General features: G+C 36.3%; 2 protein-coding genes across 7 annotated transcripts; both read left to right on the top strand.

Annotated features, from left to right (window-relative positions):
- On the top strand, positions 1–459 carry LOC121800807. Its single transcript, XM_042200311.1, has one exon. It carries the CDS (start codon positions 1–3, stop codon positions 457–459), a length of 459 nt encoding a protein of 152 aa, XP_042056245.1.
- Positions 460–3,476: 3,017 nt separating this feature from the next.
- On the top strand, positions 3,477–11,699 carry LOC121799077 (pentatricopeptide repeat-containing protein At2g36240-like). Of its 6 annotated transcripts, none has more exons than XM_042198412.1 (8): positions 3,477–3,724; positions 4,342–4,398; positions 5,378–6,996; positions 7,372–7,444; positions 7,588–8,011; positions 8,110–8,231; positions 11,152–11,272; positions 11,393–11,699. In XM_042198412.1, exon 3 carries the CDS (start codon positions 5,504–5,506, stop codon positions 6,920–6,922), a length of 1,419 nt encoding a protein of 472 aa, XP_042054346.1. In that variant the 5' UTR covers positions 3,477–3,724; positions 4,342–4,398; positions 5,378–5,503; the 3' UTR covers positions 6,923–6,996; positions 7,372–7,444; positions 7,588–8,011; positions 8,110–8,231; positions 11,152–11,272; positions 11,393–11,699. The 6 variants fall into 6 exon arrangements, with proteins under 6 accessions (XP_042054346.1, XP_042054342.1, XP_042054344.1 ...); XM_042198408.1 differs by having other exon boundaries at positions 4,342–4,407; XM_042198410.1 differs by having other exon boundaries at positions 4,342–4,407; positions 7,345–7,444.
- The last annotated feature ends 3,008 nt before the right edge of the window (positions 11,700–14,707 follow it).

The raw sequence follows: 14,707 nt of genomic DNA, 5'->3' as shown, positions 1-14,707 counted from the left end.
ATGGGAAACTGCTTAGTTCTTGAGCAGAAATCAGTGATCAGTGTTATGAAAACAGATGGAGAGATCATAGAATACAAAGCTCCAATCAAAGTCCACCAGATTCTGTGTGAATATTCCCACCATGCAATCACTGACAAGCTCCCTGTGGTGAAGCACTTGCATCCCAACACCGAGCTGATTCGAGGCCGCTTGTACTACCTTCTTCCCTTGCCCGTGCCTGCGAAGAAGAAGAAGAGGGTGCGATTCTCGGATGATGTGGTGGAGGAGGAGAAGAGACGAGGCGCAGGGGCGGCTGTGAGGATCAAGGTTGTCATCAGCAAGAAAGAGCTGCAGGCAATGCTTGCGAAAGAGGGAGTTTCGGTTGAGGAGGTGATCTCTGAGGTGCGGAAGGAGCCACTCAAGATCGATAGCAAAAGCATCGCGCTAAAAGGGCTGGAGAGTATCCCTGAACTGGACTAGTTCTTGGAAATCTATCTCCATTTTAATTACCAGCTTCAGTTGTAGGACAAAAAACAGAATTAAATAGGATTATATGTATACATAGCAGGGAGGATAGTTTTCAACTTTTTGGTTTGATCAGAAATGTAAAATATACTACTACTACTACTAGTTTAATACTACCATGAATTAGTATACAATCCAAATCCAAATCCAAATGTTAACAGTATATTGCTTTGCAACTCTTTTGCTGATACATGATGGAGAAAATCGGAAAACAAATCATTGACGGAAACATTGTAGCCATTGCCTTCGACTTCCTAAAGAAAAGTTCTTCACACGAATCCAATGGTTCCCCATTGTGCCACTATTAAAATATCGACTGGATTGATGATGGAGGAAAGTTCAAGAAGCACCAAGGAGGTAGGAAGGTCTGCTTGCCTTGATGTGCAAAAACAGCAGAAAGCTGTGTAAAGTCCTGTATGGTAATAAATTTGGATTGGAATTAGAACGTAGAATATCCCGAAGAGGCATTTTATCAAACAGCTAGTGGAACTTTACATTCTTAAATTCAATGAGGAGGTGTAGCAATTCTTGGCCGGATTTAAGAGATGTTCTTAGTGGTCTTGACTGGTGTGCAGAGATTATATTGTGGGCCTGAATTGTTTGGGCCTATCTTATTTAAATTAGTAGAACCATCAGATCCTTTGTCAAAATCAACTCTTGTAACTCACGGTTTCCTAATTTTTATTTTTCCACTAAAATTGGTCTTTATTTATTTATACTATAATTTTCTCTTTAATAAGTTGATTTTTAATCTGTGTCTCTTATTTTTCTGATTTTCAATTAAAATTTGTGTTGTCCACATCCAAGATTAATTTTTTTGGTCGGAAACAATAGTTGATTTTGGCAAGCGAGCCCTTTGCTTGATCCGATTAGCATCGTCGTTTGAATTCGGGGTAACTATACAATTCATACAAAATATTCATAGTTTCACATTGATATAAAAGATTCGAAATTAACATAATTATTGTAACGACCAACAAAACATACAATCTTAAAATTAGTGAAAAAACATAGATTTAATTAGTACTCTAAGAAATAGCGTGTTGCTTTATTGAGAAAATGAAAAGATAGTGTGTATATATTACTCCCTCTGTCCTGCTTAAGATGACACGTTTTCCTTTTTAGTTTGTCCCAATTAAGATGACACATTTCTTTTTTATGTAAATTGTCTCTCCAATTAATACACTCAACCATTTTTCTTACTCCCATTAAAATATTCATCTTTCTTTCTCTCTCTATTTTAATACATACACCCACATTTTCTCTCTCCAATTAAACACTTTAATCAATAACTCCTAAAATCCCGTGCCAGTCAAGAAATGTGTCATCTTAGCCGGGACGGAGAGAGTAGTAGTTTCATTCACGGGATGTGGATGTGTGATTTTATTGAAACTAGTATCAATCCCGTGCGTTGCACGGCTTAATAAAATGATAAAAGATTAAATTATATAGAGTTTATAAATCACATATAAAAGGTGAGTTTTGGCCTTTATTTGAATTTTTACAAATTATGTGCATGAAAATTTAATTAGATGAATATTTAAATTAAATAAATTTCATTTTAAATACTACTACTACCATTTAATTTAATCCTAAATATAATTATGAATTAAAATAAAATTTGAATACATAAAAAGAACGAAAAACTATAAAATGCTACAAAAGTACAAATTTAATCAATTAAAATAAGTTTAAAAAAAACACTAATTACTACAATTACCATGCATGATAAAAAAAATTATAATAAATACATTCATAAATTTTATAAACACGGACTACATTCATTCAAAAGGGATGATTGATTATCATAAGGTACATGGTGCAAAATAAATGATAATATTACTAAAGAGTCAGAATTAGACCAAGCACACAAAAAATATTTTATAGAAATTGATCTACATTCACTCACCTAAAATGAATAGAATGAAAAAAAAATTGTAAAATATTTTCTATAATATAAAATAAATGGTAATGATTGACACACTACCTTTCCAAGAAGACACCAAATCTTCAAAACACTCGTTTGAAATTGTAGTAGATGAATAGGGGAGGTTATCTCTTGGTCACTTTCAGTCTTTCATATATAAAAATTTCCCAGACGCATTTGCCTTATCTCATTTTGCATTATCCATCCATCAAATGTTTCATTCAAAGTAGTAATCATAAGTGATTCACAACCAAAAAGAAGAGGCATTTACTAATGTATAAATATATATCAATAGATATAAGATCAAAATCCTCAACAACAACAACAAATATGTTAACACAATTATGAAAAAAAGTAGAGTGCTGCGAATTTTGGATGCAAAACAAACTTTAATAATAATAGACAAAAAGGAAAAAACACCATGCAAAATGACTTCATATTAAAACCATATTAGGGGATATTTATAGTCCAAAAAATAGAATAATAGGAGCCTCCTCCAAAACTTTTCATTTTCTCCTCTAATGATTATAATTAAATAAAACTTTTTATTTTCCTAAATATTAAAACCCCATAAATTGGCAGTTTAAAATTTTATATGAATACGTTATTACTACTATAAATTTCAACATTGGCCATTGTATTTCAAGTAACGCTCCAAATCTTACACTTTACTTGACACACATTTTGGATATTAAATGCATAATAAAGTTGGACGTTCCATTATTTACATTATTATATTTATAATAAATTTTGAAAATTAATTGGGGGAGCAATTTCGGCCATTGAAGCACCATCTCACAAATTTTCAGTTACTTTACTACATTAAATGTTCAAAAAATTTTTACTGTTAAAAAGAATCTGCATTAAAATGGTCATGCCTTTATATGAATTAAAAGTTATAGATATTAAAAATTTAACCCAAAAACTTGTAAATATTTAAATTGATGCACATAATTTGTAAAAATTCAAATATTATAGATAGATTTAAAAGAAAAGGGAAAGAAATAAAAGAAAATGAAATACCAAGAAATGATAGTACTAAAAAATCGAAAGGAATTGAGAGATTAAACTCACGGGATTACCATCTGCACACTCACTGAGACACACACGCAGCCACTTCTCTCCGGCGACCGCCGCGCAGGCACCTCCACCGCCTCTCGACGCCTCTCTCTACATACCCACACACACGTTCCATCTCCTTCTCTTTTTGTTGAGCAAGTGTCCGGCCGATTCTGCTGCTTCCGTCGTCGGATTCCGGCAAATCTAGGACAGTCTTGTCCATCCTCTATGCAAGTAACCTTCCCACACCTCTTATTCATCCAATTTTATATTCAATTTATAAGTAGAGTTTGTCTTTAAGTTCTTCCCCAAATATAAATTTAAGCAAAATTTGGTGGAAATCCCACATTTCTTTAGATGCATTGGCAGTTAAACCTAGTTTGTGAAGTAAATGGAATGAATTGTTGAGCTTGGTGTGTGAAGGTAGAAACAACCTAAGAGTTTTTCCAATATAGCTTAAGAAATTGGTGTGACTACTTTAGTTAGCTTTAGAATCTTCATTAACAATGTAATTCATACCTTAATAGATACAAAAATGTGTATTCTTGGAATGAGATAAGGTTGGTCAGCCTATAAATGGGGCAAGACTTTGATGATTTTTGTATTTTGTTGATCAATAAGTTTAAAACGAGTTTAATCATTCATTTTTGGGAATAATTACTACAAGCTTAAGTCAAACTTGGTGGAAAATAGTGAAACTTTTAGTTATATTTTGGTTTTACGTTGTTGGTTTGGAATTCAGAGCAAGGATACAATTTTTTTAATAAGAAAAATTTGTTAAGTTTCTAAAAAGAGAACTTGTTTATGTATAATTACTTTTTTTTATGTTTATAAGAATTTTATATTGAAAGGTGACCCTATACCGAGAGCCATCACGGGCAAGGAGTAGCAACGGGCAAATGAGGAAGGTGATTCTTGTAAGTCATTTGGATTTTGAGCTAGTATATTCTTCATTATGTTTTAATTCTTGAATTAAGTTTATGTAATTACATATAGAATTTGTGTGTTAATTTGTGATGCAATATGTGAATAAGAAGTATTGATTGTCGCCTTGATATTTGTGGGTGAGGATATTGAAAGAAGTGAAATTTACTTAAATCATGTGATTCGATAATATGCAAAAATAAGCTGTTGATGTGAATTAGTTAGAAATGAGTGTCAATATGAGATACATGATGGGAGCAAATGATCTGTGACGTATGGTGTGGTTGGAGGAAGATGATACATGATATATGTTGTGATTGGATGGACTAATGTGTGATAAGTGGTGAGACGAGGGAAATGATACGTGAAATATGGTTTAATGGGAGGAATTAATACGTGATATATGGTGTGATGGGAGGAATTAATGTGTGAATGATGAAGAAAAGCAACAAGATGGCAGCTACTTTCCAATATAATTTAGCTACTTTATTGTGGTTTTATTTCTCAAAAGTACACATTTTTAAAACGCATCACTCTTTAATGAGACGTGTTTCCAAAATGTGTCACATTAAAGACGCATATACAAAACGTGTCACAGGCTTAACATAATTGTTATGTTGGTTGATTTGTTCACAGGCAAAACATGCCCTATGTTTGGTGAGAGTTTGAATCTGGAGTCTACATAAACTTTTTTAATGTCTATTATAACATGTTTAACATAAAATGTCGTATGAGTACATATTTTTGGTAAAACATATTAAAAATACCAAAAACTTTTATGGAGCCTACATAAATTTTTTAAATGTCTACAGTAACATTGTTTAACATAAAACATATAGGAGTACATATTCTAGATTAAATAACGTGTTTGAATAAATGTTCTAAGATGTTTAACATAAAATAAATATGAATACATATTTTTGATAGTACATGATTAGATTGGTATTTGTCATTATGATACAGATGTAGCTGTCCTGCCTTAGAGAAGTAAATTTGAGGGGCATGAGAAAAAAAGATTGCATAAAACAGCTTCGCTGTATCGTTTAGGCACATACAAGAGTCGGCGGAGCAACCCACAATCACGGCGGCATGTCAGCCCTAAAAAGATTCTCCAAACCCCGACACCACCCTGCACCACTGCCACCGCCACAACAACCACCCAACATCTCCGCCCTAACTCCCCCAACCTCCTCAGCCACCGCCCAAACCCAATTAACCAACCTCACCGCCTTATTCGAATCATCCCTCAGAAAACCCGCAATTGCGATCACACCGCAAGACCTCCTCCACTTCTTAAAATCCCGCCTGCGCCACCACCCCACGCTCAGCCACCTTGACTTCCACCTATTCCGCTATGCAGCCACGCTAGACTCCTTCCGCCATGATCACTCCACGCTCGAGTACATGGTGCGCACTCTCGTATCCACCGACCGTCTCGACTCTCTCTCCTCGCTCCTAGACTTCATTTCCTCCAACCCCTGCCCATGCTCCGACGGTATATTCTCATGTCCTAGAACCGAGCCTATCTTCCGCGTTTCAATTACTTCATTTTGTAGGGCAGGTAGATTTGATGATGCACTCCATGCCTTTGATATAATGAAACGGTTAATCGATGGGAAACCCAATGCTTCCTTGTATAATATTGTGATCCATGGTTTTGTTAAGCTCGGGAAATTGGATAGAGCAGTGGACTTCTATGGAAGAATGCTTAGAAATAGGGTAAATCCTGATGCAATCACTTTTAATATCTTGATTAGTGGCTATTGTAGGAATAATAAGTTTGGCTTAGCATTGGAGGTGTTTAGGGAGATGAAGGAAAAAGGTTGTCTTCCAAATGTGGTTAGTTTTAACACATTGATCAGGGGCTTCTTCCGGGATGGGAAGGTGGAACAGGCGGTTGGGATGGTGCATGAGATGATCGAGATGGGGTGCGAGTTCTCATGTGTAACGTGTGAGATCCTGGTTGATGGACTTGGTAGAAAAGGGAAGGTGAGTGAAGCTGCTGATTTGATGATTGGGTTTTTTAGGAAAGGAGTTTTGCCAAAGGGGTTTGACTATTTTGTGTTGGTTGAGATGCTTTGTGGTAATGGGAACATGGAGCGGGCGCTTGAATTGGTGAATGAGTTGTGGGACAATGGCTATGGTCCAAGCTTGATTGCCTGCACGACTTTGGTTGAAGGATTACGTAGAACTGGTAGGACTGAAAAGTCAGTTGATCTAATGAGAAAAATGCTCAATGAAGGGATATTACCAGATACAGTGACGTTTAGTTGTCTACTAGAAGATATGTGTGGTAGGGGAGGCACGTTGGAAGCAAATAAGCTGCGGATGCTGGCTTCAAAGAAGGGTTTGCATCCAGATGGTATGGTGTACAGGATTTTGGTTTCGGGTTACGCAAGAGAAGGGAGAAGAAAAGAGGGCGAAGTTGTGATGAATGAGATGTTCGATAAAGGGTTTATACCTGATATTGCAACTTACAATGTGCTGATAAAAGGCCTTTCCAGATGAACCCGTGAAATCTCAACTAGTGCTGTAGAAACCTAATAGGATACATTCCCCTGAAGTGGCATCATGACAAAAAGGTATGTGTTGCAGTGAGTTCTTGGTGGTTTGAATTTTCTTGATTCTATTTCTGGTATAATAGCTCCTCAAGTATTTAACTGTTGCAATTGTGACACCCTCAGTTTTATGTTTGTTCTTTACTGTGGTGTAAATTGAAATGAGTTGGATTTCTGATGGTTAAAAGACCTAGAAACGAAGAGTTAGGTATTTTAGATCGGATCCAATTTCAGTGTTTTCTTCTTTGCTGAATTGTGTTGCATCCTTTTTCTCTTCTAGTATAACCTACCTGGCTCGGCTGTGAAATAACACTGCCATCTCATATTTGTGAAGTTTTATCTGAACTGATTTTTGGAGGCAATTGTTTGCAGATAACCCATCTCAGTTGATGTTTCCAGGTAGTGAGATCCTAATTATTATAGGAGATGAAGATCAAGAGAAAGTGATGGTGGGATGAACTTCATTGAAACTGTAAGGATAACTCATTTTTTTACCACTATACCAATAGACCAACACAAGCACACAGGGAAACTACTTTCTTCTTGTATATTGTGTTTCTTATTTGTTCACATATGTAGAGAAAATTGAGACCCATTCATTTTTCTACCTCGCAGCATGGGATGTTGCAACATCTTACAGCTCTGGGCAGCCTTTATATATCTAACTGCGAAGAATTAGTAGAGCTGCCGGAAGAGATTAAACATCTTCATAATCTTGAATGGATACGGTTAGCCCGTCTTCCCAAGATGGCATGCTTACCACAAGCCATACAACACCTCTCTTCACTCAAAGCTCTAAGCCTGGCCGATCTTCCTGAGCTGGAATCACTCCCAGACCAGCTACCTTCTATTCACCAACTCGGAATTTCAAACTGCCGAAAGATTGTATCAATTCCAGCTCTACCAAATGCCAAACAACTAACTATCAGCGGATGTCCACAACTGGAAAGATGATGCCAGAGAGGAACAGGACAGGATTGGCACAAGATTTCTCACATTCGCAATCTTCGAATTCCTTATGACTAACTTCTGTCCACAGGTATGCATTATTGCTTCTCTTCAACACAAATCAATGCCACATATTGTTTTATGTTTCTTTACTAGTTCCACTTTGTTTTTATTTTCTTTATTGAATAGACATTTTTTTTGGTGCTGCTTGCTGGGATAATGATACGAGCTCCTACTCATCCAAACCATCCACACAGCCTACACACGAACCACCACCAGCGACCCAGCCACACCGCCACCCAAGTTTAATGGTTAGGTTCTCTCAATCAATAAATAAAAGTTGTTTCTAAAATGAATGAAATAGAACTTTTCGTTATAATGACCAGTTGATTAATGGATCTATAGTTTGATAATGAATCTATTTTAATTAATAGTAGGATTGTAATAAAATGTAAACTCTAAATATTGTATAAGCTTTAAACTAATGATTTGGACAATTATAAAATGTCAACAGATATAAAATAATAGCAACAAAAAAATGTAACACAGTGTCAACGGTTGACATTGTGTTACATTTTTTTGTTGCTGTATTTTACACAGTGTCAACGGTTGACACTGTGTTACATTTTTTTGTTGCTGTATTTTACACAGTGTCAACGGACATTGTGTTGACATTTTTTGATGCTAGTATTTTATTATATGCTGATATTTCTAAGGTCCATATCATAATTTGGAATTTGTAAAATATATAGGGTTTGCATTTTATCACTACCCATTAAAAGTACTCCCCATGTCCCATTAAAAATGAAATGTTTTCCTTTTTTGGTTATCCCATTAAAAATGAAACGTTTCCTAAAATAGAAATAACTCTATCTCTACTTTTTCATCTCTCTTACTTTACTCTCTCTTCATTAACTCACAAAACAACACTATATTCCAAATGTTTCATTTTAAGTGGGATGGAGGGAGTATATGTTTGTGATTTGATTAATGGCTACTTGATAATGAAAGCTAAAATACTCCCTCCCATGAAAATATGTGCACTTTTCATTTTCGTTCGTCCCACAAAAATATGTGCATTTTATTTTTGGAAGGTTATATCAATTTAATAATGTAGGTCCCACTATCCACTAACACTACTTTAACTACAATTATCCTCTCTTGAGAAAAAGTGTTACCATATATAGAAACGATTCAACTATGAAGGAATTTTCCAAAATAGAAAAACGACTCAACTATGAGGGAACGCAATAAGTATATAGATGAAACAAACATTTATGTCATCCAACATAATTGTAATCAAATAACCAATGCTGCCGAAGCCAAAGATATTAAATAACTAGTTATTTAACAATAAATTGTTCATCCGAAAATAAAATTATGATATTTGATAGTACTAGGTAACCAAGTATCCCTATTATTTAGTTTAGTTATTGATTTATCATATCTTCTATTGTTCTTTATATGTTTAGATATTTATTTATTGCTCATTAAGTTAGTATTAGTAGGGCTATTGTTATCTTTGGTAATAATATATTTTGCATTTTATCTTTATTTACTTTTCCATCAAGAATCCTAAAACTACCGATTGTCGACAGAGCGACGTTTCTCTTCAACTTTCTTCATCTACTCCGACTTGATATAGGTTCTTCCCTTATCAATATCACACTTATTCTCAGCCAAAAAAATAATTATTCGAACTTCAATGAGAATGCCAAAAACATAATAAGAAAAGTAGAAATAATGATCTCAAGCTAGTGTGTGGGTTATGATTATCATGGGGTCTCTAGACTCTCTCTACAATTTGAAACAAGTGATTGAGAAATAAGTACTTTATTTAGTATGGATAAGGATGATTAAAAATTTGATGGAGAGATATCTGCTTTTCTATATTGTCAATCACTAAAGAAACAACTTGATTATGAAAAATACCATAATACCTATAGTAATACTAGCACTTAATTTCCGCCCTTTTCATTTGTTAATCAAATCATCAATTTGTGGTAGCTTTAATAAACAGTTATATCAAACGGTTAGTAATTCCTTATTTATAATAACTACTCCATCCATCCCTAAAAATTTGTCACTTATTTCCATTTTCGTCCGTCCCTAAAAATTTGTCACATTTCACTTTTATCATTTTTGGCATGGACCCTACATCCCACTAACTCATTCTTACTCATATTTTATTATAAAATTAATATATAAAAGTAGGACTTACGTGCCACTAACTTTTTCAACCCACTTTCTACAACTCTCTCTGTCCCACAATAATTGTCACTCTTATTATGGGCACGAGTTTTAAGAAATGTAAAGAAAAGTTGGTTGGAAAAGTTAGTGGAATGTGCTACCCATGTTTTTATATTGGTTTATAATAAAATGCAAGTGAAGTGAGTTAGTGGAATGCGAGACCTACTTACTACCATTTATGGTAAAAATGAAGTGTGACAATTATTGTAGGACGGACCGAAATGGTAAAGAGTGACAATTATTGTGGGACGGAGGGAATATTACATATCTTAAAATCTGTGCCGAGTCAAATGGTGACGAAATATTAGGGACGGAGGGAGTATAATAATTCGGATTCTCGACCTATTGACAGTAAAATTGTACTAGTAAGCTCTAATTTGTAATTTGCGTACATTTTGAAAAGAATCTATTGACAGAAAAATTGTACTAGTAAGCTCTAATTCGTAATTTGCCTACATTTTGAAAAGAATGTGATGAAAATTATATCTATGGTTTTCCAAAGGTCAATTAAGTGGCACGTTGGTTTCCACCCTTTTATCGGTTACAACATTTCTGGTCTACTTTCGTCATAGTCATCAACGCTACCGGCGAGTATTGTATTAGATGGGATAATGTTGTTTTATGCATTTGAATTTGGATTACTTTTGTTGACTGAATTGAAAAAAGGAACAATTTGAGAAAATCAACTAAATTGCATTTAGTATCATGTGATGAACTTTACATGATATAATGTACATTACAATCTTCTAAAACTATAGAGGCTGATCACTTGATTTACTGCAATTCTATAATTACTGCATAACCTTTGAGCCATAATGAGTGGCATGGAGGTAGTATTTGTATCAAATTGGTCACTATTTAAAAATAATGGCTACTTTTGGCGAATTCTGGTTTTGCATTTTAGCTTTAAGATTTGTGTGCTAATTGCTAAGCTTTCGATTTGGTTTCATATTGCAACATACTGATAATGGCTAATATCAGTGCTCACTCGACTTACTTAACGATCGAAGTGGAATTATTCAGCAACTTGAAGCTGACAATCTGCAACATCCCTTCTGGAGTACATGTCACTTTGTAACAATAATATAGACATAAACTAAAGGTCTTTTAATGCTTCTAGACCTTCTCTTGTCACACATATTTCTCTTAAATTGTTTCAAACATTCAGTAATTCTGTTACAAACTTGGATTAGCTAATCCTTTGTTGTTTGTTGGCATGAAGGTCACCTCAAAGCATTTGAAAGGAGGAAAAGAGACAAGAATGGATGTTTTGGTGATGGAGAATCTTCTATACAGACGCAATATTACACGACTGTATGACCTCAAAGGTTCTGCTCGATCAAGATATAATCAAGATTCAAGTGGAAGCAATAAAGTTTTGCTCGATCAGAATCTGATAGAGGCTATGCCAACCTCTTCTATTTTCTTGAGAACAAAGGCAAAACGTCTGCTAGAGAGAGCTGTGCAGAACTGTAACACCTGTACTTTTAAGTACTAAAAAAAAATGTCGTGAACTAGTTAAAATAAAATTTTATCGTCATGCTATGCTTCTCGTTTTTTTAATCGTTGTGAAGAACAACATAACAAAATTAAATAAAGTCCCGTGAATTTTTAATTATCGAAGGAAAATACGAGAATATAAAGTATGTATTTAGATTGGGCTTTGCAAATTTAACTAGAGTCCAATTGACTATCTACAAAATGGCTTGGACCCTTTTAAAAAAAAAATTAACTAATAATATTTCTAAACATGGGCTTGCAACAAATTGAGCCCAACACCATTTAATTAATTTGGAGCTCAAATCTCTCCAAGCAATTAGGAGCAAGCCCAAGAACTTCCTTCTATTTCTTCCTTCCCTCTTGATCGACGGTTCCTCAACCAAGGGACCCTCCAATTTCCACTCTTCCACCTTCCTTCTTCCACCATCAATTCTTCCATCCAAGAGCCACACAAAGCATTACTTTAGCCCTTCAACTTCTTCCTCACATTACACCATACAAAAGAAAAAAAAAAGAGAGAGTGAGAGGGAGAGATAGCGAGAGAGAGAGCCGAGAGAAAAGGGGAGAAGAAGAAGTTGCTTCCACTTTATTTCAACCACAACCAAGCTCAACTTTTTGGAGATATAATCCTTTCCTATCCCAAAGCATGATTAAGTAGTAGCTATGCGTATATGATCTTCACACATCCACTTCCATAATCAATTCAAACAAATTAACAATGAACAATTGAAACCAATCGAACTTTCGCCGTAAGTAATCGAAAGCCCGAAAGAACTTAACTTTCTGTTGAAAACGTAACTTGCGGGTTGAATCGGGGTAGTTCGGAGTGTTACCGGGGAAGGGGAAGCTGCCGGCGGCGGACAGCCGCGCCCCGACGTCTCCAGTGGCGGACACCGGCGACAAGCGGCCTGACCCAGCGGCGGAGAGGCGCCGGCGGGCAGCAGCGGTTTCCCTTTTCCGGGGCAGCAGCAGCGGCGACGCGGCGACCCAGCAGTGACAGCGGGACAGCAGCAACCCGGCGACCATGTGCTCCGGCGGTCACCGGCGTGGAGCAGAGGAGGGAGAACGGCGGAGGTTCTCAAATTTGTTGAACTATGTGGGCAGCGGTTTTAAGAAAAGAGGAGAGAAGAAGAGGGGTAGAGAGAGAGAAGTAGACCGATGGGGGTGGAAGAGAGTATATGGGTTGGTTTTGTTTTTTTTTTTGGTTGGGCCATTCTTTTGGGCTCAATCTTTTATTTGTTTTGGACTCTAAAGTAAAATTTGAGGAATAAGGATGGGCTGGAAGTTAATAAGTTTTGGGCTGATAATTTATTTTGTGGGAAATTATTTAATTAATTTTTAGGATAATCCCAAGTCCGAAATAAATATAATTTTCGAAGGGAAATAATTTCGATGATTAAAGTATGAGCTTAAATAATTTTTGGGAAGTAATTTCGACGACATGGAAAATACGAGGAGCCAACAGAGAAAATACCGAGCGTAAGTGTCCGACCGGCGTCGCACGCGACGCCTTGGGCGGATGCCGAACAATCGAAAATGCACGAAAACCGAAAAAATGAATTAAAAGATTTTAATTAGAGTGCATGCATTCTAGATGTCTTCGTTACCGAGATTTGATGTGAACTTTATGTATTTTCTCCGAAAAGGTGGTTCGCACAGCCGCTAAGGTCGGAACGAGAAGCTACTAAGGAAAACTCTAAGCTTTTGAGGTGAGCTTTATTACTTAAACTCTTTTATTCGCAATGATATGTATATGGTGAGATAATGGTGGTTTGAATGTTATGTCATGCCGTATTTTATATTTGGAATTGCCTATCTGATTGTCTACTAGGATAATGTCCTACTAGACTTTGATGGTTAACGAATTCGGGTCTGACTAGGGAGTGAGTCCCTACTCGGACTAGTGCACTGATGGGGATCGTGAGTCGTCCTCTAGGTCGGCCGGTCCAGTGATCGAGTTTGTGGCCACATTCTCGTTTCGCATGATGGTTCAGATATGGTATATGATGGAGGATGATGATTGCCTGCAGGCAAAATTCTATTTTAAGGAATGATTTTAGTGTTTCTCGGCCTTTTAAAGTAAAACCCGAGTTTCACTCAATGATGGCTTGACATAACTTTATGGATAAATGTATTTCGGGCATGAGTTTACTGAGTGCATCAAGTACTCAGCCCCTGTATATGTTTTTCCTATGTGCAGGTTGAGTGAGGACGGGAGGCGGAGGATGTTGAGCATTTGGACAAAGACATGATTCAATAAACGTTCTGGTTACTATTGTGTCTTCATACATAGTAGTAGCTAACTCTCAATTGCTTCCGCTACGTCAAGTTTTTTTTAGCTCCCATGTTTTCTTTATTCTGTTGAACTATGTTTCCCACGAACTTTGTGATTCGTGATTTCAGACTATAATTGGTAATAAAGTTCATCTTTTGATCTACATATCGTACCCCTTGATTGTTTCCCCCTTCTTCCCCGCTTCTTATTTCCCCCATTAATCGCGATCCACAGGCATTCTTGGAGACCCCAAAAATGCTTCTCCCACAATAATTTCTCCAATACAGTACAAGAAAAGGTTTAGAAAGGCTCTGTCTGCTGATTTTCTAATGGTTCCAGATCAGTGGCTATCCTCAACGATCCTCCCTAGCAGTTCCCAGCGTGAAGAAAACTCGCAAAATAAGGTCATCATTCAGTTACAGTTTTCAGTTATTTACTGTAGATGCCTCATCGGTGCCTGTTAGTAGATTTGGATGCAGAAAAAAGGCTCTTTTTCCATCACATTATTTTTCTTTTCTTTGGATGTATATAGTTTTCAAAATATCAGTGTAAGAGCATCCGCAATAGAGACGAGCGCACCGGCTCGCCAATTTTTGGCGCTCGCCGGTCCGCTCGCTGAACTATTGCAGCCGGCGAGCGCCGAATCGGCGAGAATTTCGGCGAGCGCACGCCGATTAGCTCGCCGCTATTGCAGCCTCCGATCGGCGTCGCCGCAATTTTGTTTTTTTTTTTAATTTTCGAAACTCTATATATATGCGATTT

This window comes from Salvia splendens, chromosome 4 (assembly GCF_004379255.2).
Source record: "Salvia splendens isolate huo1 chromosome 4, SspV2, whole genome shotgun sequence".
NCBI lineage: Eukaryota > Viridiplantae > Streptophyta > Magnoliopsida > Lamiales > Lamiaceae > Salvia > Salvia splendens.
Note: the sequence above shows the minus strand (reverse complement) of the source record. Positions and strands in the feature narration are given on the sequence as shown.